Source organism: Castanea sativa, chromosome 1 (assembly GCF_040712315.1).
Source record: "Castanea sativa cultivar Marrone di Chiusa Pesio chromosome 1, ASM4071231v1".
Lineage (NCBI taxonomy): Eukaryota > Viridiplantae > Streptophyta > Magnoliopsida > Fagales > Fagaceae > Castanea > Castanea sativa.
The window spans coordinates 55,380,992-55,404,203 of NC_134013.1; the positions used below are offsets into that span (position 1 = coordinate 55,380,992).

The 23,212-nt window shown below is 38.7% G+C and overlaps 1 protein-coding gene across 2 annotated transcripts; it reads left to right on the plus strand.

Annotated features, from left to right (window-relative positions):
- Window positions 1-13,267: 13,267 nt before the first annotated feature.
- LOC142630688 (single myb histone 4-like) lies at window positions 13,268-21,266 on the plus strand. 2 transcript variants are annotated; one of them, XM_075804819.1, is made up of 7 exons: window positions 13,418-13,586; window positions 14,370-14,443; window positions 16,305-16,516; window positions 18,084-18,168; window positions 19,195-19,278; window positions 20,439-20,727; window positions 20,812-21,266. In XM_075804819.1, exons 2-7 carry the CDS (start codon window positions 14,438-14,440, stop codon window positions 20,841-20,843), a joined length of 708 nt encoding a protein of 235 aa, XP_075660934.1. In that variant the 5' UTR covers window positions 13,418-13,586; window positions 14,370-14,437; the 3' UTR covers window positions 20,844-21,266. The 2 variants fall into 2 exon arrangements, with proteins under 2 accessions (XP_075660865.1, XP_075660934.1); XM_075804750.1 differs by lacking the exon at window positions 14,370-14,443 and having other exon boundaries at window positions 13,268-13,586.
- Window positions 21,267-23,212: the final 1,946 nt, after the last annotated feature.

Below are 23,212 nucleotides of genomic sequence, written 5' to 3' on the forward strand. Positions count from 1 at the left end.
TTTATCAACTTTAAACTACTGGAGTTTTATTGAACATACCTCTTGACCCTCCAAACCACGACTCCCAAAGTTTCCCCAAAGAGACTTATGAGCTTGGATCATAAGCCGAAAATGAGATGACGTACCTCGCGTTTTGTTGTCATTTTATGTAAATATGGGCTCTTGTTGAAGTAGCCACTTGCCATGAGTATAAGAGAGGTAGTATGGGCCGTGAGTTTTGATTCATTGATTAAGCTCGATCCATATATTGATGTTGATGATGTCGTGGGGTTATGATCCCAATTGATGAAGAGGAAATGTGAACCATGAATCCGCCTCTTGAAGTAGGGATCTCGCGGGTCATGTGAGCCCAATCCATGTAGTTAAATGAGATATGGGCTTATTTTGGGTTTTAAAGAAATTTACTTAAAAAATCAATAATATGTTGATGTGGCATGGGTTGCAAATGAAGTAATAGCATGTGGGCCGAAAAAAGAGTCCTCAACAGTTGCGTTATGTGTGAATCCACCAGTTTTGGGATTCAACTTTTTATAATATATTATAGATAGATAGGTAGATGGATGTCAAGTTTTTTAAAATTATATTTCCTAAATAAAGAATAATTGTTAATATTAAATGATAGTGTCATTGCATATTTGTTAACTGCCAACTGTTTTTCTTAAGGGACTACCAACTCTTTTAACATCTTCCTCAACCAAAAAAAAATATATCTTTTAAATAAAATAAGATGTCTTCATTTTATTGGTTTTTTTTCCCTATAAAAATATAAATGGTTTTTGTAAATGACAATTTTCCCTCCACCATATCATGGCAAAGTTTGATTGGAAGAAAATGGCAAGATAAAAACCTTGTCATTTCATAAGGGTTCAATGTCATTGGAAAGTGGCAAGACAAGCACGAGTAATAACAACCACCAATAAGACCAAACCAAAAGCAAATTGAGATTAGAGCACCAAAGAAATTGTGTATTTGTAGGTTGTGGTAGCGAGCGAGTGGCACCAAAAGATAAAGAGATAGAGAATTATGCTTGATGGGTATGGTAAAATACAACTCCAATATCGTCCATGGAGGTCGTTCAAGACCAGGCCGGGAAAGCAAAGGTTGTAAAAACCTCGTCTGTAAAGAGCTCGTCCATGTGGGAAGATGCTTGGACGAGCTTCACATGATTAAGTTTGACAAAACCGTTTCGTCACGTCCAAGGGAGCCATCAACCTCGTCTGTGAGAAGGTCATCCATAGAGGAACGACCCTTCTCGGAAGCAGGTCAGGAAGACCCCTGGACGAACCCTTGACACTTAAGAAAATTCCTGATTCGATACTACAACTCCTTATCATACTCATAACTTCCAATGACAATTATGTGAAAAAAAATGTAACTCTTAAATAGTTGTGGAAGTTATCATTGAACCCTCAAACCTCCTCAAATATAGGGGAGGTTACAAGTTTAATAACCGTTTCTAGGATGCACTATATAAAAGCCCATTCAAACCAGACAAAGGTAGGTTTTTACATTTCCTGAAAAGTTGGAACTCCAAAATTTAAGAGAGAAAACTAACTTTGCCATCGGAGGGTTTTTGGCTGGCAACCCCAGTTACCTTTGATCGTTGTTCTTTCTTTTTCAGGCTATCACCACACCTTTAAAATCTGAAACATCTAGCCTACTGATTTTCTTCGCATCATCAGTTGGCGCTGTCTGTGGGGACAGAGTATTCTTTTCGTTCAATTATTTGTTTTCAGCGATTATTCTTTCCCAGACAAAAGGCTGAATGGTTCGGACAAGATCAAGGGCTACCAGCCCAGGCCATCAGGAGAGTAGGGATGCTTCTAGCAATCCTCACCGTGATCGTCAGTCAGCGCCAGTCATGCAACCGCCTCCCGTTCAACATATACAGTCCATGGCTGCCACTATGGCGGAATTAACCCGTCAGAACCAAGAGTTAAATAGGGAGATCAATTTAAGGAGGCAGCAACACGAAAGGCATGCGGAAGGGCAAGCCTAGAGTCATGAGGGTAGAGGAGAAAACATTGAGTCAGAGAATCGGTCAAGGGGTACTGCTTCAAAAAAAGTGCCACACTTGGAGAGGGAGATGGACCAGATGAGAAAAGCTATGGATGAAATGAAGGATAAATATGAGATAGGCGAACCCCGTGGATGACTTAGTTCACCGAACAGACTCCCTTTTCACGGCTTCCATCAACAGTCACCCCCTACCTCTGAAATTCAAAATGCCTTCCTTGGATTCATATGATGAAAATTGTGACCCGTGTGATCACATCGCTACCTTCAAGACCACCATGCACCTTCAAGGGGTTCCGGACGAGATTATGTGCAGAGCATTCCCTACCACACTTAAGGGACCAGCTCATGTATGGTTCCGCAAAATACCCCCAAACTCTGTGGGCTAATTAGAGGAGTTGAGTAAGTTGTTCGTCAATAATTTTGTTGGAGGGCAACGCCACGAGCGTTCCTCTTCTAGTTTACTAACTATAGAGCATGGGGAACATGAGAGTTTGCGATCCTTCATTACCCGGTTCAATAAAGAAGCCTTGACAGTGGATGAAATAGACGACAAGTTGTTATTGGCCGCCTTCCATAATGGGGTCAACTCTAACTTGTTCATTCATAAGCTCTACGAACAGGAACCGCAAACTATGGCCGAACTCGTCCATTCAGACCAAAATTTCATGAATGCTGAGGACGCGATCATAGCCAAGAAGAGGAAGAAAGCAGAGCGTTCGGAAGCGGTTCACCCGCATCATCCAAATCAAGGTCCTCGTCCAAAGAAGGCTCGGACAGAAGAGAAAAAAGATGGTAAGAAGGCGAGTTCCTCAGCAAGAAATTAGCAATACACTCCCTTGAATACGCCACTAGAGCAAGTGCTTATGCAAATCAAGGACAATCCATCCTTGAAGTGGCCAGAGAAAATGAAAGGAGATCCTAACAAGCGCAATAGGAACAAGTATTGCCGCTTTCCCAGAGACCATGGCCACGACACGTACGAGTGTTTTTATTTAAAGTAGCAGATAGAGAATCTTATCAGGTAAGGAAAGTTGAGAAATTTCCTTGGACGAAACCAGAAAGACGAGAAGCTAACGGCCAAGGTCGAAGAGTCATCACGACCCCCACTTGCAGAAATAAGAGTTATTATAGGAGAAACCTCGGCAGCTTAGTCATCCAAGTCAAGGAAGACATGCCTAAAGATGGTGCAAAACGTTCAGTTGTCTGGACGATCTCCCAGGACGAGGGAAGCTGACGAGCAAGCCATTACATTCACGGACGAGGATGTTGAAAGAGTTCACCACCCCCACGATGACACGATCGTTATTACCTTGCTCATTGCCGATTATACGACCAGGAGGGTGTTGGTAGACAATGGCAATTTGGCGGACATTCTATATTATCCCGCCTTCCAACAAATGAGGCTAGAATGAGATCAACTCCAACCAGTGAGCACCATTGGTAGGATTTGAAGGAATGAAAGTGCAACCTGTGGGCACCATTACATTACATGTGGTGGTTGGACCGCACCCGCAACAGATAACCAAAGAGGTAAACTTCCTTGTTGTTGATTGTTCATCATCATATAATACTATTATTGGAAAGCCTATTTTGAATAGTTGGAAGGCGGTAACCTCTACCTACCATTTGTCCGTCAAATTTCCGACCGAGCATGGAGTGGGTCAAGTACAAGAGGATCAGTTAACCGCCAAAGAGTGCTACTTAGCCATGTTGATGATGGACGAGCACTTATAGACAATGAGCATAGACGAGAGAAGGATTATAGCAGAACCCACTGAGGTGTTAAAAGGTGTCCCTTTGGACGAGAGCAAACCCCAGAAGTTCACTAGAATTGGGGCGAGCATGGAAAAAGAGGCAAAGCATACTCTAGTTCAGTTTTTGAAAAAAAAGCCTTGATGTCTTTGCATGGAGTCATAAGGATATGCCGGGTATTGATCCAAGTGTAATTACTTATCGTCTGAATGTATGTCCCTACTCCAAACTAGTGCGTCAGAAGAAGAGGGTTTTTGCTCCTGAGCGAGACAATGTTATCAAAAAAGAAGTCCAGAAGTTGATTACTGCGGAGTTCATCTGGGAAGTTTATTATCCGAACTGGTTGGCGAATGTAGTCATGGTAAAGAAAGCCAACAGCAAGTGGCGGATATGCATGGACTTTACTGACTTAAACAAGGCTTGCCCCAAGGACAGTTATCCATTGCCACGCATTGACCAACTGGTGGACTCGACGGCAGGTCATAGACTGCTGAGTTTCATGGACGCCTTTCCAGGCTACAACCAAATAAAGATGGACGAGACAGATCAAGAGAAGACTTCCTTCATTACTAGCCAAGGATTATTTTGATACAAGGTAATGCCTTTTGGTTTAAAGAACGCCGGGGCGACTTACCAAAGACTAGTTAACCACATGTTCCGTCCTCAAATCGGACGAAATATGGAGGTTTACGTAGATGATATGCTGGTAAAGAGCTTGGACGAGGGGAAGCATCTAGACAACCTTCAAGAAACCTTTGATACACTTCGGCGGTATAACATGAAATTAAATCCAAGCAAGTGTGCTTTTGGAGTTTCGTCAGGGAAGTTTTTGGAGTTCATGGTTTCACATAGAGGAATTGAGGTGAATCCAGACAAAATCCAAGTGATACTATATATGGAACCACCGAAGAACATCAAAGAAGTCCAGTCTCTTACCGGACGAGTTGCCGCCCTTAACAGGTTTGTTTCGAAAGCTACTGACAAGTGTTTGTCATTCTTTAAAGTCCTCAGGAAGGCGTTTAAGTGGACGGATGAGTGTCAGAAGGCTTTTCAAGACCTGAAGGCTTACCTCACGATGGCACTATTGCTGAGCCCATCTGTACCTAGTGAAGAATTATATTTGTATTTGGTGGTGTTCCCATATGCAGTAAGCTTGGCGTTGGTTAGAGAAGAAGGGCGGATTCAGAAACCAGTTTACTATACGAGCCGGGTACTAAGAGGAGCGGAAGGGTGATACCTGATGATGGAGAAGCTAGCCTTTGCTTTGATCACAACTTCTAGAAAGCTGAGGCATTATTTTCAAGCTCATGTTGTCAACGTCCTAACGAATCATCCCCTAAAGAAGGCAATGAACAAGTTAGAAGCTGCAGGATGACTAATCCAATGGGCAGTGGAACTTAGTGAGTTTGATGTCAGATACCAGCCAAGGAGCACGATAAAGGCATAGGCGTTAGCGGATTTCATTGCGGAGTTTACCCCCAGCTAGGACGAGCTGGATAAAGACGTAGGAGTTGAAAGGTGGGTTATCAATGTAGACGGATTATCCACATTATACGCAGGAGGGATTGGAGTCATACTAAAATCCCCAGAGGGTGACAAGCTGGAGTACGCAGTCCATTTACAGTACCAAACCTCCAACAACGAAGTTGAGTACAAAGCTCTACTCAAAGGGCCAGAATTGGCTAAGTCCTTAGAGGCGGAATCAATAATAGTCAAAGGAGATTCTCAGCTAGTCATCAATCAAGTGAATGGAATGTGTGATGCTAAGGAAGATCGGATGAAGAAATTCCTCAACAAAGTGAATCGGCTTGTCCAAAAGTTTAAAGAAGTGAGTTTTGTTCAACTCCCGAGGGAGGAAAATATGGAAGCAGATGCCTTGGCGAGAGCAGCTTCGGCAGGAGGAGTTATGGACGAATATGACAGAATCCAATACATGCCGAGCATAGACCTTCTAGATGTACATCAAATAGGAGGAGGAGAAAATTGGATGAGTCCAATAGTAATCTATCTTAAGGATGGAAGGCTTCTAGAAGACAAGGACGAGGCTAGGAAGCTGAGGGTCAGGGCTGCCAACTACGTCCTCATAAATGAAGTACTATACAAGCGAGACTTTTCTCAGCCCTACCTAAGGTGCTTGGTTCCGGACGAGTCAAACTATGTGTTGAGAGAGAGGTCTATGAAGGAGCATTTGAGAATCACTCAGGAGCAAGATCACTAGTTCATAAGGTCGTCCGTGCAGGCTACTACTGGCCTACAATTCAAGCAAATGCTAAGGCTTATGTCAAGGTGTGTGACCAGTGTCAACGCTATAGCAACGTCCCTAGATAGTCATTGGAGTACCAAACCTCAATGATGGCCCTATGGCCCTTTGCACAATGGGAACTAGATATCCTCAGTCCTTTCCCCTTAGGAACCAAACAAATGAAATTTTTGGTAGTATGGATTGATTACTTTACCAAGTGGGTGGAGGCCGAACCTCTTGCAAAAATTACTCAGCAAAATGTTAAGAATTTTGTTTGGAAGAATATTTTTTGTACGTTCGGAGTACCTAGGGCACTAGTATCTGATAACGGACGACAGTTTGACAACGCACCTTTTAGGAACTTTTGCGAACAGTTTGGAATCAAGAACCACTATTCATCACCCTCTCACCCACAGGCGAACGGACAAGCAGAAGTAGCAAACCGATCCCTGCTGAAAATCATCAAGACTCGGCTCGAGGAGGCAAAGGGGACATGGCCAGATGAGTTGCCAGGTGTTCTTTGGGCCTACAAGACGATTGTGAGGACCCCGATAAGAGAAACCCCCTTCAAGCTAGCCTACGAAAGTGAAGCAGTCATACCTGTAGAAGTTCATATGGCTAACCATCGAGTGATGAAGTATCAGGAGAAAGAAAATGAAGAACAACTTTGTCTTGACATCGATCTCATTGATGAGGTAAGGATGGATGCGGAGCAAAGGACAGCAAGATACAAGAATCTTATGGCTAGGCAACATGATGCCATGGTAAAACCCAGGCATTTCAACGTTGGGGACCTCGTTCTTAAAAGGGTGTCCTCGACAACCAGGAACCTAGGTCATGGAAAATTAGGACCTAATTAGGAAGAACCCTATTGGGTAATCAACTGCAAAAATCAGGGGTCGTACTATTTAGAAGCTCTAGACGGACGAAAGTTAGAGCATCCCTAGAACGTGGAGCACCTGAGGAGGTACTATCAGTAATGAGCTTGGACGAAATTTACCAAAGACGAGGTTACAGCTATGGATGAAGTTACTGCTATGGTCTACGTGTTTACTCATGTTTACTATTGTGTTTTTACTACTACTATTGTGTGTTTTAAGAATAAAAAGTGCGCTAGTTCTTAAACTTTTGCACCGTCTACAAACATGTTTGTGAAAGACGAGGTTGTGTATGTAAAAGTATTCTCTTAAGTATTTTTCTAAGGCACTAGCTTCAAAGCATGTGCCATATTTGTGGACAATGTTTATGTAATAATATGGTTTGGATTTCTAATGTATTTAATACATAAATCTAATTTTCATAATAGTATCCACAAAAAGGCAAAAGCCTAAGACGAATGAAAATCTCTGGACGCAGGGATGTAACGTTCATAAGTTTTCCTCGAAATGAGGATAAAGCAAAGAAAAATAAGCTAAGGCATACTCGTCTGAAAAGTAGACGAACGAGAAAAGGGCATACAGTGAAGCATTAGAGTCCATGGACGAGCTCCGGTGTTCTAGGACGAGTAAAACACTAGAAACGTCTTGACGAAAAACAAATACCAATTGCCCAACCTATGGACGAGGAAAAGGACTGGCAAAATCATCATTGCCACTCCTAGGACGAGTCACACTTAGGTAAACTTAAATAGGCAAACAAGACGCCCATGCATAAGTAGGTCATCCATAAAGGAAAACGCATGGACGACCCTCCAACACTTGGAGTGGGCAGACTACTCAGAAGCCAATAACATTAATAATGAAAGGAGGATAGACTCGTCCATACAATAACATTCAACGATGGGTAAAAATAAACATTCATCAAAGTTTAAAAATGGTAGACGACCACCGTCCAAAAACCCTTACAAAGTAGGCCTTAAAAGACAATTGTTAATAAACTCGTCCAAAGCACTCTGGACGAGTGAAATGTACTCAAATAAAACTTAAAGATGGTCCTAAAACAATGGACCAAACAACAATAAAAGAAAAAATATTGGAATGAGCAAAATATTAAAAGTCTCATCTTCAAGCAGGAAGGGCGTCAGCTTTGGGGTCGTCCTGAAGTGGCTGTGTAGTAGCATCGTCCTCCACATTGATACCCTCTGAACTCGTCTAGAGGAGGGAGCTTGTAGCAGCCCCACCAAGGTTGAGTTTGATGGGACTGAAGTCAATCTCGGGAAATTTCTCCATGGTGTCCATCCTGAAGTCTTTAAACCCATCCTGCATAATTGGTATCCATTAAATCCATGAATTGTTTGGATGACTTAAACTCTGCAACTGCGTCTCCCTTTGCTTTTTCAAGATGGGCACTCAACTCGTCATTCTTCTTCTGGAGCTGATCAAGCTGAGTATCCTTTTCCTTGACATCAGTCTTCAACTCCTCGATGTGGATTTGCAGCTTCTTTGTCTCATCCTTGGCCTTGGCAGCCACGTCAGCCCACCTCTTAGACTCGTCCTTCACTTTTTGGACCCTCTTCTCCAGTAGAAGCCTCATAATGTCTAACTCAGTCACTTGCCTGAACGCGGTGATGAACTTAGACATTGCCTGCATAAATTAAAATCTTGTTACAATATATACAAATATTACTGGCAAGACGAGGCATACATATATAAAGAGTACATACCTTAAAAAGGTCATGAACTCTGGAGCGCTCGAAGTCCTTTAAAGACATGTCATAACATGCCCTTACGTCCTCATCCGTCACAACCTTCTCAAACCTTTCCCAAGCCAAGTCCTCATTTCCAAGAAGGTTCTGAGGCACCTGTTGAGAAGGTTGAGACAAGGCAAGAGCATTAACCCTAGACGGGATTTGCACAAACGGGGGATCCTTGGGTTCTGAATCAATATCCAAAATCTGGACGGAATGACCTTGGGGGAGGAGGAAAGGATTGGGTTGGTCATCCTGAGTTTGGGTGTCCTGAGGCTTGGACGACCTATGCTTAGCTTTTTTTTCCTTACGCCTGCTTGGAAGATTCCCCAAATCAACTCCTAGTGACAGACTCTTTCTTTTATCACCAATGGATAGACAAGGCTGGGATTGCACCCCCTGCCCAGCTGCCTCGTCTACAACTTCTTTGCCCTTGTTTTCTTTCATCATCGCTATTCCTGAAAAGAAAGACGTCAGTCACCAAAAAAAAAAAAAAAAGAAGAAAGAAGAGGGAAAAAGGAGAGGAAAGGAGAACTTATGTCTACGAACAGTGAGCTTGTGGGCAATAACTTCAGCGGATGGCTCTAGACCTAACCCTCAAATGGCAAGACGTTGAAGACTTACCAAAGAATGGAAAGTCCTGTCAGTATATAGACGCCCCTGCTGAACTCGTCCAAGATAGAACTTGCTTAAATGGGGCCGTCTAACACCTATAAAAAAAAAAATTAGACTGCTACAAGCAAGAATAAATCTAACAAAAAATAAAATGACGGTTAGACATACCTTCAGGACGAAGGTTCCCTAACTCTCCAGTGTAGGGAGGGAATGGGTCCCTATCAACCTCAATAAGGCGTCCAGCCCAAAAGCTAGAGACGAAGAAGAACTCCGTCTTCCATTTCCTATCTGAGGTGACTAAGGACTTTATTAGCCTATAATCTCTCCCTTTTGCTGTGAACTGATAAAAGCCAAGAGATTGGTTAATCTCGGAGGGCTTATAGCAGAAGAGGAACTCGTCCATAGTAAGAGGACGATCCCCCTTAAATACCTCCCTCCACAAAACTTGCATAGCGACAATTAGCCTCCATGCATTGGGGTTGAACTAACATATACTTAAACCTAACCGAGAAAGCAACTCCTTGACAAAGGCATTAAGGGGCAACCTCAAACCCCCCAAGAGGTAAGCCTCATAAATGCCAACGCCAAAACGGGGTTGACAACACCACTCACCACGCACAGGTACCCTGGAATTCAAGTCTTCAGGAATTTGGTACCAAGTCTTAAGGATGCCTAATTTTCTCTCGTCTATCTTAGAGGTAATCCCAACAGCACAACTATAAACTACCTCTTCCTCGTCTTGAGCTGAAGAGGAAGGAGCACTTGTACCAGCCCTAGACTCGAACTCAGCCCTCATCCTAAGGCCTTCCTAAAGTACCTCTAAAGGAACCCTAGGGACACCAAACGTATACTCGTCTGTAGTGTTTTCCTCATTGCTGCTATTGCAACCACTATTACTACTATCACTAGACCCGCTAAAACTACTAGGGTCATGATACTCATCTATGGCTTTATCGACACTATTGCTAGACGAAGAAAGGACCACTTCAGACATTCTTTAAAAAAGCTTAAAACCTGAGGACGAGGATGGAGAAAATACCTGAATCTAGACGAAGAGAGATTATGGACGCAGGAAACTTCTAGACGAGGCGCTAAGACGAGGGATGTCAAAGAAGAAAATTTCAGAAATACGAAGGGTAACGGAGGAACTCTACTATTTATAGGCAACAAGCTCTAGTACCCGAAGCGACACAACCAGCCAGCATGCGACACATGGCATGTTCCTCGAAAAATGAGTTGACATGACCAGTCACCAATTAGATCATGACACATGGCACACCTAACAGCTAACATAACAACACACTCCAAAAGATGACGTCAGCTTATGTATTTCCTAGACGACCCATAGACAAGGGGCAACTAATGGGGTATGGTAAAATACAACTCCAATATCGTCCATGGAGGTCATCAAGGACAAGGCCGAGAAAGTAAAGGTTGTAAAAACCTCGTCCATAAAGAGCTCGTCCATGCGGGAAGATGCTTGGACGAGCTTCACATGGTCAAGTTTGACAAAATCGTTTCGTCTCGTCCAAGGGAGCCATCAACCTCATCCGTGAGAAGGTCGTCCATAGAGGAACGACCCTTCTCGAAAGCAGGTCAGGAAGACCCCTGGACGAACCCTTGACACTTAGGAAAATTCCTGATTCGGTACTACAACTCCTTATCACACGCATAACTTCTAGTGACAGTTATGTGAGAAAAATGTAACTCCTAAGCAGTTGTGGAAGTTATCCTTGAACCCTCAAACCTCCTTAAATATAGGGGAGGTTACAAGTCTAATAACCATTTCTAGAGTGCACTATATAAACGCTCATTCAGACCAGACAAATGTAGGTTTTTACATTTTCTGAAAAGTTGGAACTCCAAAATTTAAGAGAGAAAACTAACTTTGCCATCGAAGGGTTCTTGGCCGGCAACCCCAGTCACCTTTAATCGTTGTTCTTTCTTTTTCAGGCTATCACCACACCTTTAAAATCCGAAACATCTAGCCTACTGATTTTCTTCGCATCATCAATGCTCTTCCTTTAGAAGCTCATAAAGGAATGAAATGAGTAAATCATAAAGGAGTGGAATAAAATAGAAATAAGTAATCTTTTTTATAAATGAATTAAGTAGTCTTATTTGGATGTTTTAAAATAAATGAATGAAATTAATAATTTTATTTGTGAATAACATAGAATGAATGAAATAGAATGATTTTATAACAACATTACTATTATGCCCTTATTTTAAGATAAATGGTTTAATGTATAGAGGCATTTTGGGAGTTTTATAAAAAAATTCATTAAACTTAATTTCATTCCCTTCGATTCCTACTGATTTTGGAGAGAATGAAAATTTACACTTAGTTTGAGAGTTCATAAATGAACGGAATAAAATAAAATAAGTAAATCATAAAGGAATGAAATGGAATATATAAGAATTGAAAAGGAATGGAAAATAAATAAATTAAAGGTAATGAAATTATTTTATAACAACATTATTATTATACCCCTATTTAAAAATAAAGAGCAAAATGTAAAAGGGTATTTTGTGAGTTTTAGTAAAAATTCAATTAAATATAATTTCATTTCCTTTGATTCCTCCCAATTTTGAGGAGAAGGAAAATTCAAGATTTTAAGGGAAAATGGAGGAATGAGTATTCTCTCTTATCCATTTCATTCAATTCCCTTCCTTAAACTTCCAATCAAGGGAATGAAAAGAATATTTCCATTCATTTCCCTCCTCCTAAACAAAGTGTTAAAGTTTTTAGGGAAAAGAGAGACATGAGTGTTCCATATTACCTATTTCATTCCCTCCAACACAAACTTCTAAATAGTTTATTCTCTTACCTAAAACTCCAAAATGAGGGAATGAAATGAATATTATTCCAAAATAATTATATTTTCATTCATTCCATTTTCCCTCCTCCTTGCTAGCAAAAGGTCTAAGAGTATTTTCCCTTGGATTATCCTGCTCTATTACAAAGTGAAGCGACCGAAGAATGTTAAGAACCCATATTTGGGTATAAAATGCATTTAGTTAGTTAGTTACAATTCTAAGCATGTTAATCACATTAACACATGTTGGAATTATAATGCACATGGAGAATAATAAGGCCATTAGGATAAGAGGCCATGTGGGCCAATAGAATATGATTCGATACACAATACGGAAAAACCAAAAATTGATTCATAGTACGATTCACGTTTTGACAACTATGGATGAGGCCATGTGGGTCAATAGAATAATTTTATGGTTCTATAAATACCTACTTGTAATCACATTTCCATCATCGAAAAATAAACTAATTGCTTAGTGCATTAATGCATCTCTCTCTTTTAATCTCTTTCTTTCTCTATGAAGGGTAACTACCTCAAATTAAGTCAATTCCCCTACAATTCTTATTTGTCCACATTAGAAACTACCAGGTTCCTAACAAAGATTCTTTCAATTTTTTTCTTAGTTTTCCATAATTTATCTTTTAAAATTAGGCTAAAAAACAAAACTCACCCTCTAAATTTTACCAGAATTCATTTAAGTTCTCTAACATTTTTTCGTTCATTTTAGTCATTTAAGTTTCAAGTTTATTCAATTAAAATCTCTTCGTCAACTTCTATTAATTTTTAGAAAAAGAAATTAAAAACTATTTTTTAATCATCAATTGGATTTAAAATTTAGGATAATTAACCGCAACAATTAACAAAAAATAAAGAGGCCTTAATTGAATAAACTTGAAACTTAGAGGAATTAGATAAACAAAATAGAGTTAGAGGACTGAAATAAGTTATGGTGAAACATAAATGATATGTTTTGCCGTTTAGGCTTAAAATTATATTCTCTAGAATAAAGAAGAATAATAATTAACATATATTTTTTTTAATATAGGAATAATAATTAACATCTCTTTCATTTTTAAGGTTTTTTCTTATAAGGAAAAAACAGTAAATGACAATTTAGCCTTATGACATGGCAAAGTTTGATTGGAGAAAAATAACGGGATTAAAAACCCTGCCGTTTCGTAAGGGTTCAATGTCGTTGGAAAGTGGCACGACAAGAACGAGCAACAGCAGCAACCCTCGAAACGAAACCAAAACCAAAACGAAGCCGATATCAGAGGCAGCACTGAAGAAACCGTGTATTTGACTATTTGTAGGCTTTGGAAGCGAGCGAGTGGCACCAAAAAAAAAAAGACACGGAGAGATGGGAAACCCGAAACAAAAGTGGACATCGGAGGAAGAAGAAGCTCTACGTGCAGGAGTGGCCAAACACGGCACTGGCAAATGGAAAGACATTCAGAGAGACCCTGAGTTCAATCCCTTCCTTTCTTCTCGCTCCAACATTGATCTCAAGGTCTCTCTCTCTCCCTCTCTCTCCCTCTATTCTATTTATATGTACGTGTTTATGTGTTTTTGTGTTGTGGGTTTTTAATGAACAAACAAGAAAAACCCTGAATTTTTATTGGCTGCAACCATAGAACGTGCCTTTATGATTTATATGCTATGGGGTCAGACTTATTTTTTATTTTGAGCTCATATATTTGGACCCAGATGAGATTTCTTCAAGTTTATTGCCTGGTTTCATTGTATGTGAAAATCATCAAACCAACACTATTGATTGTTAGTTTAGAGAATTGTTTATTATGCAGAACTTGAAGGATTTTTTTTTTTTTTTTGGATGAATGGTCTTGAAGATGTTTGACTGATGATGATTATGAAAATATCGGGAATGAATTCAATCTTTATTGAATCATAAGCTATGATGTATAGCTCCTCTCAGTGCTACAAGGGAGTCCAAGGCAAAAGGTGACTTTAAGGCACCAAGACCTTCTATCTCCTGAGGCGACAAAAAGGTGCTAGCCTGAGTAAAGCAAGACACCATATTCCTAAAATATTTATTATACTTATAGAACTTGAATCATATGTACCTAGTGTATGAAAATATTATAATGAAGTATTTTTCAATGTGTTGCATGAAGAAATTAGGTCTATCAAATTATTTCAAAAAGGATTAGTGTGGTTTAGGCTCTATGAGTTATTCTACCAATAGGTTTACAACAAGATTCTATATAACAATGAGTTTTACAACAAAATTTTGTAAATTATTTTAACTAATAATAGGTTTTATAACATGCAGGCGAGCACCTGGCTTGCTTTTGACTACAATGCAGTGCTATTTCTCGTTGACTTGTATTAACCTTCACAATGATAGTAAGTAAAAGATTAACTCTTTTTAGTAGGTCTCCTTATAATTAATGATTAGGGCGGAAAGGCACCATGGTGATTATTAGAGAATATTACATATAAGGAAGTGTTGTGGACTATGTAGAAAATTGGTTATGTGATATATGATATATATTTTTCATCATTTCCTTTGTAGAATTTTGAGTCATAAGTCGGCTGTGGCAAAGGCTCGAGTTTTTTTCCCCACCATGCAATATCCGAATGACTGGAATTGTTGAAAGTGTTTCTTTTTAGATGCAGGATAGATACCTTAATAAGCTCTGATTCCAATTCCAACATAGGATCTTTAGGAATTCAGCAGTAAATTAGATTTCTTGATGAGATCTTGAAGGATTCTTGATTAGGGTTTGATGTTTAAGGGTTAGGCAAAAAAAGATTGAAACTTGTATATGTTGACGGTTATTTGGTGTTAAAAAAGTGAGTAGAACAAGAATTAAAAATAACACTTAGGCAGGAGAAAGCAATCAAAAATTCACAACCTCAAAACTTAAGATCAGCTGCTGGAATTTTATTAAAATCAATCTCACTGTGAATGTTATTGACTACGATAAAGCCTTTATGTAGCCATTGCTGAATCCTTTCCTAAAAGGACCAGGACTCATAAAATAACCTATTTCTGGAAAGACCAATACTCTTAATAATAAATAATAAGTAGAGAACCTCTAAACCACCTAAGAAAAAGGTCTCAAAACACAAAGTAAGAATCATGAGCGTTTGGTACATCCAAGGACAACCCATTCCTGAGAATCTGGGATTTACCATATTACCTTTGTTCTAATAAAATTTGATTAAAACTGTACCAGAGTCTTTCTAACTTAATAAACTTAATGCTAAGACTCAATAATAACTAAAGTAGCCTATGAAAGGGGCTAAGAAAGTCCCACATCAAAATTAGACCACAGTTCTAGAATCTGTCAATATTTAATCTTGTTTTTCTTCAAACGTGTCACTATCTGCATCGTCTTTCTCCATTTTGACTTATAATTTAAGACCCATTTATATGACAGTCTCCTTATTGCTCTCTGTTTTGGTATTCTCTTTGGAATTGAATTCAGGAAGATGGTGTCATCAGTTGTAGGTATCAATACAGGGAAGTGGTTTAGACTGCATATTTACATTAATTTTGGTCAGTGAATTGGCTCTACAGCCTTTGAATTTGATGTGAGGTGTCTCAAAAAATTTGCAGTAGTTGTGGAATAAAATGGTTTAACCTCTGGGTCATAAAAGCTTAATGAATTGATAGAGCTTATGGAATTAAGTGAGAAAGCACTGGCTTTATGATTTTTGCTAGCCCCCAGTCTACTTAATAATATAGCCCATATTTTTGTTAAGCTCATTTGCACGAGCCCAGGCCTGGAAAACTTGTTTTCTAAGTATGCATTTGGATGAGCTTAACTCTATCCTGAACTGGCAATTAAGAGTCAGATATGGTTTCTGTTTAGTTAGCTACACCTAAAAAGTTAGATTTCAAACACCCCCCCCCCCCCGACCCCACCCCCACCCATACATATACATATACATATACATATATATATATATATATATAGAGAGAGAGAGAGAGAGAGAGAGAGTTGATGGTTGTGGTTTAGTTGGTATCAGTATGTTTGAGAGTTTATTTGATGGGCAACTCTGTACCCTGCGGTTTGCGGCAGGTCATTTAGTTTATACTAATTGTTAAGGATGTTGTGCAACCATATAGTGTAATTTCTTGTGCATTTCTGTTATCATTGGAATGCGGCTTCTTTTCATCCTAATAAAAAATGGTACCACAGTATGTAAATTTAATATTGTGCTTGGTATGTGCTCTCATTATTTTCCACATGAGTAGGATAAATGGCGAAACATGAGCGTTAGTGCTGGTGGCCAAGGCCCCCGGGAAAAATCACGGTCATCAAAAGCAAAAGCCAACCCAGATACTCCCACTACTACACCTTCCAGTGTGCAGACCTCTGTTGCCGCTTCAGTTGCACATGATACAGCAGCTGATCCAAATGTGGACGATTCTACAAAAAGCTTAACGGATGGCAAAAATGCTTCAAGGTATGGCACCTATTTGTTTCTCTTGCCTTTGATGCTGAAAATCTCTTTCATCTTTTCATAATCAAAAAAAATATGCAGGTTACTCCTTGATGCTGTATGGTATACTATGAAGTTTACACTGCATGTATTTGCATGTCTGCTGAGTGATTGGAATTTTTCTGAATGTCAAAAGGTGAGGAATGATGAGTGGGAGAAAGATAGACTTTTAGAATCTTATAAATTTGTGCAACCACTGTGAAGGGCAGTTGGTTAACAAGTCAGGGAAGAAGGGAATGTAGTATATGCATGTTCAAGCCCAATGACTGTTTCGGTTAACCAATAGATATAAGATTGCAAATTGGCAATCAATTCATACTGTAACAGTCCTTTATTTAAGTAGATAAGAAGTGGGTCGTGTGTCAGCAGATGTCCAAAAATGACTTGTTACATTTAGGATTCATTGTCAGTAGAGTATGAAAAGAAAATTGTTCTGTAAGTAAAATCTATATAACAAGAGATATTATATCTTGATCCCTTACCTGGACACCTATGTATCATGCTGCCCACAATAAATTTGCGTGGATTATGGAATGCTATCATACAAATCCCAATTTAAAAACTCTCTAGTCAATGAAAAACTATAAATGAGGTAGAACTGGAAGTTCTGTAGCTACTTTTTGTGGGAACTGCAAAGCTGTGTTACCTGGTAAATTCTTAAATTGATGCAGTGATGTAGCTACATGTCATTATCCTGTTTTGCTGTGCCTTCCATGGGCTTACATAACTCCTCTTCCATATATTATGATAGGTCAAAACTTAGGGACAATTCCTTAGGTTCCCCAATTATATTAAACCATGTAGTTGCATTAATGCAGCACAATCAGTATTATCTTTCCCTAAGCACAATTAAATTCAACCGTGTGAATTATTGACTAATGCAGCCACATGGTTTAATTTAATTTGGGAACTCAAGATACAACAGATAAGAAACTGTAACCAAGTTTTACCCATTATGATAATTTTTTTTTTTATTATTAGTAAATAAAATCTACTTTGTTCCCCCATCCATCTGAGCAGATCTTTTAGTTACACCTTTTTTAAGGTTAGAGGAGTTCTATGTGAGTAATCACTAAGAGGTTTCATTTATGAGAATATGGTGAGGCGAGAGTGTGTTAGAGGAAGTAAAACTAGAAAAACATATATTCCTTTTTTTCACTAAAAAATTTAAGTTAGTCAACTCTGCTCTTGGACATGAGCATAAATTGCTTAGCCTTTAGGAGTGAATGCCCCTAGTTTACCCAGCTACTGGTTCTTGCGAGTGGGATCAGTGTCCTGTAGGTTTTATTCGCTAAAGGCGAGTCCAAAGGGCTTTTCGTTAAATAGGTTCCCTAAGTTATCGAAATAAATGGATAAATAAGTTGATCAACTCGCAAATATGAAACCCATGCACAAAGTCATAAAACAGAAACGATTCCTTATTTTTATGCCCACAATGGTATGCTGTGTATTTTACAAATTTCCAATAATTTACAATCTTTTTTCAAATACAAACCTGTTATGTCTAACATATTTTATTATTTGTTTCTAGTTATAATGCAATGATTTTTGAAGCACTTTCCACCTTGAACGAGCCAAATGGATTGGACACTAGCAAAATTGTTAGCTTTATTGAGGTATGATTCATTTGCTTTCATGCATGTCATTATTAGTTAATACCATGGAGGAATTTATATATTTGGTTTACAAAGAAATAACTTTAAGATTCTGCTGATGTCAAAAAATTATGCAGGATTATTACGAAAGAAAATCATTTTTTATGGAGGACTGCACATGCACCATTAATTTTTGAACTCTTGACCTCACCCTCCACCTTGCACTTACAAGGTGAAGAGGTGTTATTTTGAGTTAGAACTTAGAACTCATTGGCATGACAAAAGGAAATTATTATAGGCTGCTTCTATATTTTCTCTCATTAAACTCAAGTTTCATTCTATAATTGGATTTTCCTAGTAAACCATATATCCAACTCCTTAAGTTCTACCCCCCACCCCCCCCCCCCAAAAAAAAAAAAATCCTAAAACTTTTACCAAATTTGATTATTTTTGGGTTTAGAAAATATTGCATTCTAGGTAGACCTATACCTTTCTGTTCAATTCAGTTAATAAAATATTTACTAGCTGAAATATGTAAAGTTCATGCTTAACACGTGTAAGTCAGATGGGAAGTGGTGTTTCCAGTAGTGGATGGTGAGTTACACATAAGTACCTGCCCTTGGGAGGGGGTCTACAGCTGGCAAAGGCTCCTGTATGCTGAGGATCCCACTCTCCTACTTCTAATTGATAGATGACCAGTAAGAGGAAAAGAACCTATTCTGGTTCCACAATGCATTTTGATTTCATCATCGTGCTGCTGCAACCCTGAGTGGGCAAGAAAATCCCCATTGGCTAAAAATGGTCAAATTATATTTCATTTTCTTTGGTTTATAAGAATGAGCTTTTCTTGCATTGTAAAATCCTTTGAATTTAAAAACAAATTAATTTAGCAGTTTGGACTAATTTTTATCTAATTGCTGCTAGCTTAGCTTTATTATTATATGTTACTGATTTTTTCCCCTGCTTTTGTATCATACTTCTGTTATTGTTACTTCAGTTATCATGTTTGAAATTATCGCCGTCTTATTTCATAAATAATTATTGCAGCAAAGGCATGAGGTTCCACAAAATTTTAGGAGGCTATTGAGTACAAGGTTGAGAAGGCTGGTTACACAAGACAAGCTCGAAAAGGTGGTTTAATGCTTTTCATTGCAGATTAATCTCTAATTATTTCACATCATGAATGCCTCTTTCCCTGATCGCTTAATTCATTCGTCCAAGCCTTGCAATTTCAAGCATTATGCTCAACTGTATAGATAAAGTTAGAGTCGCTATTTGGTCATCAACACTGCAGTTTAATTTACTTCTGATTTTATAAATATGGATCTCTTTCAAGATCAAGCTAGACATTTGCTCCGGTGCCCAGCTGCCTAGGCTTAAGTTTCTTGCATTTTTTGGTTACCTCATTATGAATGATAATTATTATCTGAAGGTTAGAGAGGAAATCTAAGATATGTGTCATCTAATATATCCTAGTCATTCCAGTTCCTTCTGGATCTTGGGAACTAAGAGCTAGATATTGCAGTGTGAGGCTTGTAATTTGCCATTGAGGCTTGTCTAGTCTCTGCAATAGATAAGCAGAGGAATCAATGTTTGAGAAACTTCCAACACTGTCAGTTCTTCCAAACCTGGACGTTGTTTCAGGTGTGTGCACCAGAAGCTGGTTGGACACCTACACTGCATTGGTACTCTGATATAAGTAACAAAAGAAAATGGTTGATAATGCTTATGTAAAGGTGCCGTGTATTAGGAATTTCTTTGTTTTTTCTAGCTTTTGTCATAGAATATAGGATAAGAAACTTACACACAAAATTAGTTGAATATACTTTCTGGGATGTTCATTTGCAATCATTAAATCTCATTTTTTGTGAGCCTAGTGATCTTGCTTTTCTGAACTTTACTTACTAAAGAGGGAGTAAAATGTTTCATAACTGGATGTATAATCACTACATATGGTAAGAAGTTTGCCTTCTTCCCCCCTCGGTTTCCCTGCTCTACTGTCTGGTGTTACATATATTGAATTACTAGCATGTCCTAATGAAAAGAATTAAACTCTTGTGAACTATGCAACTGAATGCAGAGGCCTACCCACATTTCTTTTCACCCAAACAAATTGTGGTTGGGTTGGGGGGGGGGGGGGGGAAGTCCATGATGTTAAAGAGGAAGAGAATTTGTTGTAGCACTTGAAAGGGAAAACATAAGCAGAGTTACTCAAGGGTACCCTATCCTAAACTGGTTAATATACGTTGAGGTGGAATATAAACTGAAGTTATCATATTGTCAAAATGCAGGTCCAAAACTGCTACAAGATGAAAACTGATGTGTCATCTGGGACAAAGACACCTTTACCTACCCCTACCCCAAAACAGGACATCCAGCCTAGGCCATTGCAGAGCATTGGTTATTTGACCACAGGTGATACGGTAGAAGCAGCAGCAGAGGCTGCTGCCTGCAAGATTGCTGATGCAGAAAACAAATCGTTTGTGGCAGCTGAAGCAGTTAAGGAGGCAGAGAGGGTTTCAAAGATGGCTGAAGACACAGATTCCTTCTTACAGCTAGCTAAAGAGATTTTTGAGAAATGTAATCATACAAAGTCCAGATTCTCACTTATTATGCCATTAATTTCTCACTTACTCTAACTTTATATTTTTATATCCTTGACAGGTTCACGAGGTGAGATTGTGCTTATGGCATGAGATATGGATTTATCATATACCAAACTGGAGGAATGATACCAATGATTAGAATTTGTAAATTTAGATTCCTTTGCTTTTCACATTTTCTTTGGGTGCAGTCAAATAGAGTTTGTTTTATTGTTGGTTGTGCTAAGAATGATACTGCATCCCTTCATAGTAGACCAGGTGATGGGAGAATTGTTATGTAAGCTACCTGTCTATCAGTCATCACCGGTTTGGATTCTGTAAATTTGTCATTTCTGTCAATGGTAAGGCAGTAATATATGAACGTTGGAATGGAAATGATATAATTATCTCTACTTTATTTTCTTTAAAAAATTTCAAGCCTGATGGACAGTGTAGTCGGAGTCTTAGCATTTCTGTTTAATATGTGCTTAAGTATGTGTGGTCTAAAAGGGAGAAAATCTACTAGTGTTCAACAAATGCATTTTCATCTTAGTTCCGATCAATCTAAAAATGTAATTCCACAAGTTTTAAATTCGAACCGAACTCAGTGTTGCCACTAGTTCAGCCTCACAGGATTTGGGACATTGAGGGATCGCCCGAGCATTGTCATCATCAGCCAACTACTGATTAACTCTATTCAAGTATGTTATAAACTGTGGGGAAAAGTGAATAAAAGCAGGCATGGAACGGAAGCATGATTACTCTCCTAGACCCAGTACTTTCGAAGATTATTCCTCAACTGTCTTTAGCTGCTTGGCCATGAAACGAGTAATTTACATTGCATGGACTGAACCATTTTATAGACAACCTCTCCAACTAATGGTAAATATAGATCTCTAGGCAGCTTGTGTTTCAATAATGGAAGGTGAAGTTCCACCATCACATCTTCGGTCAGGTTTCTGCTAAACCAAAACATCTATGTGCTACAGCTTGCCTTGCCACAACCGTAAAGAGTTTGCTAAGCTTTAAAGCTTGGTTGGTCGGTTGAGTTCCGAGGACCTCGATCAAATCAACGTAGTGCACTACTAGACTAGGGACATTTTGGTTCAACTATCCTCACTCTTTCCGGCTGCGACTTTATCCTAATTCATGTATAAGACTAGATGTATCCTTATCATTATTTGGATATGAATACATCTAGTTAGATGCTCAAAAAGCTCTTAACTCCCATGTTTAAAAAAAAAAAATTGTTAGCAATAATTATTTTTTGTAATCTTTCTCTTCTCTTCCCCCTTTAAAGGACAACAACCCCTTTCGTGGAGATCATCAAAAGTAAAATAGTTATAGTTTAAAAGCTTCAGAGTCTTTCTTTATCAAAACCTCTTTCCCATACATCTAGCCATATCATTCTTGAGTTTACAAAGAAGATTGGAATAAGTTAGCTACTATCCTCGTGAGATTCCGTAAACAAGTTTGTCTAGCCCTCATATTTGTACTATTTATAACGAATATTTCTGAAGTCATCATGACTCGCCCAAGTTAAGGATCAACTAAAATTCACTGGCTTAGAAGTTCAAAGCAAAATGAAAGGGACCTCCAACGGTACTTGTAGGTATCTCAGTGTTCTGATTCTTTGATTTTAGAGCAAATTAAGAATCAAATTCTTTGATTTTAGAGCAAATTAAGAATCGGGACTTTGCTTGTTCGCGGCCACAGTAAGCGCCACTGTCGTTCTCTTTCGCCCAAAAAGTGTTTTACATATTGCAACGTAAGGAGTTGGGGGCAACATGCCATTTGAACAAAATTGACCATTCATGCATGGTGCTTGGCAGGAAAGAGAACTCCAGGACTTCTTTTTATATTTTACTTCAATTTGAATTTTGAGTGTCGCCACTGGAATCACCAAGAACACCAAGAAGTAACGGTTAAACTACAGAACTCTTGACAAGAACTCCAGAACTGTTTTATTTTATTTATATTTATCGTACAATAAGAACTGAGGGATTATACTCCGAGTGGCCACAGGTCACAAATGGTTAAATTCTGATTTTAATTGGCGTCTTACACCAACTCCTTCCTATTCTTATATATATAATTAAAAAAAAATTCCTTACTGTTCAATAGACATAGGCAAAAAGCACAAAACCTAAGTTATAATTACTCGGTTAAAACACCAAAATCAGACAATGTCATTTCCACACACAAAAAAGAATGTAGAGATATTAAACTAACTTAATAAGCAAGGTCTTATTTACATTACTTTAACAAATTAGCATCAATTAAAGCACATATCATAACATGTCATTTCGAAGCAACTGGAAAATTAACAGCCTCTCCTCCCTCACAAGTCACAACATCCCTACCCTAAATTTTGGCACACAATTTTCCTGAAAAATTGATTGAATTTCAAACCGCATATATTAGAAACAACAGGAGCTAATAATGTGCTCTTGAGTCCTGACCAGGCGAAGATAAAAAAAGTA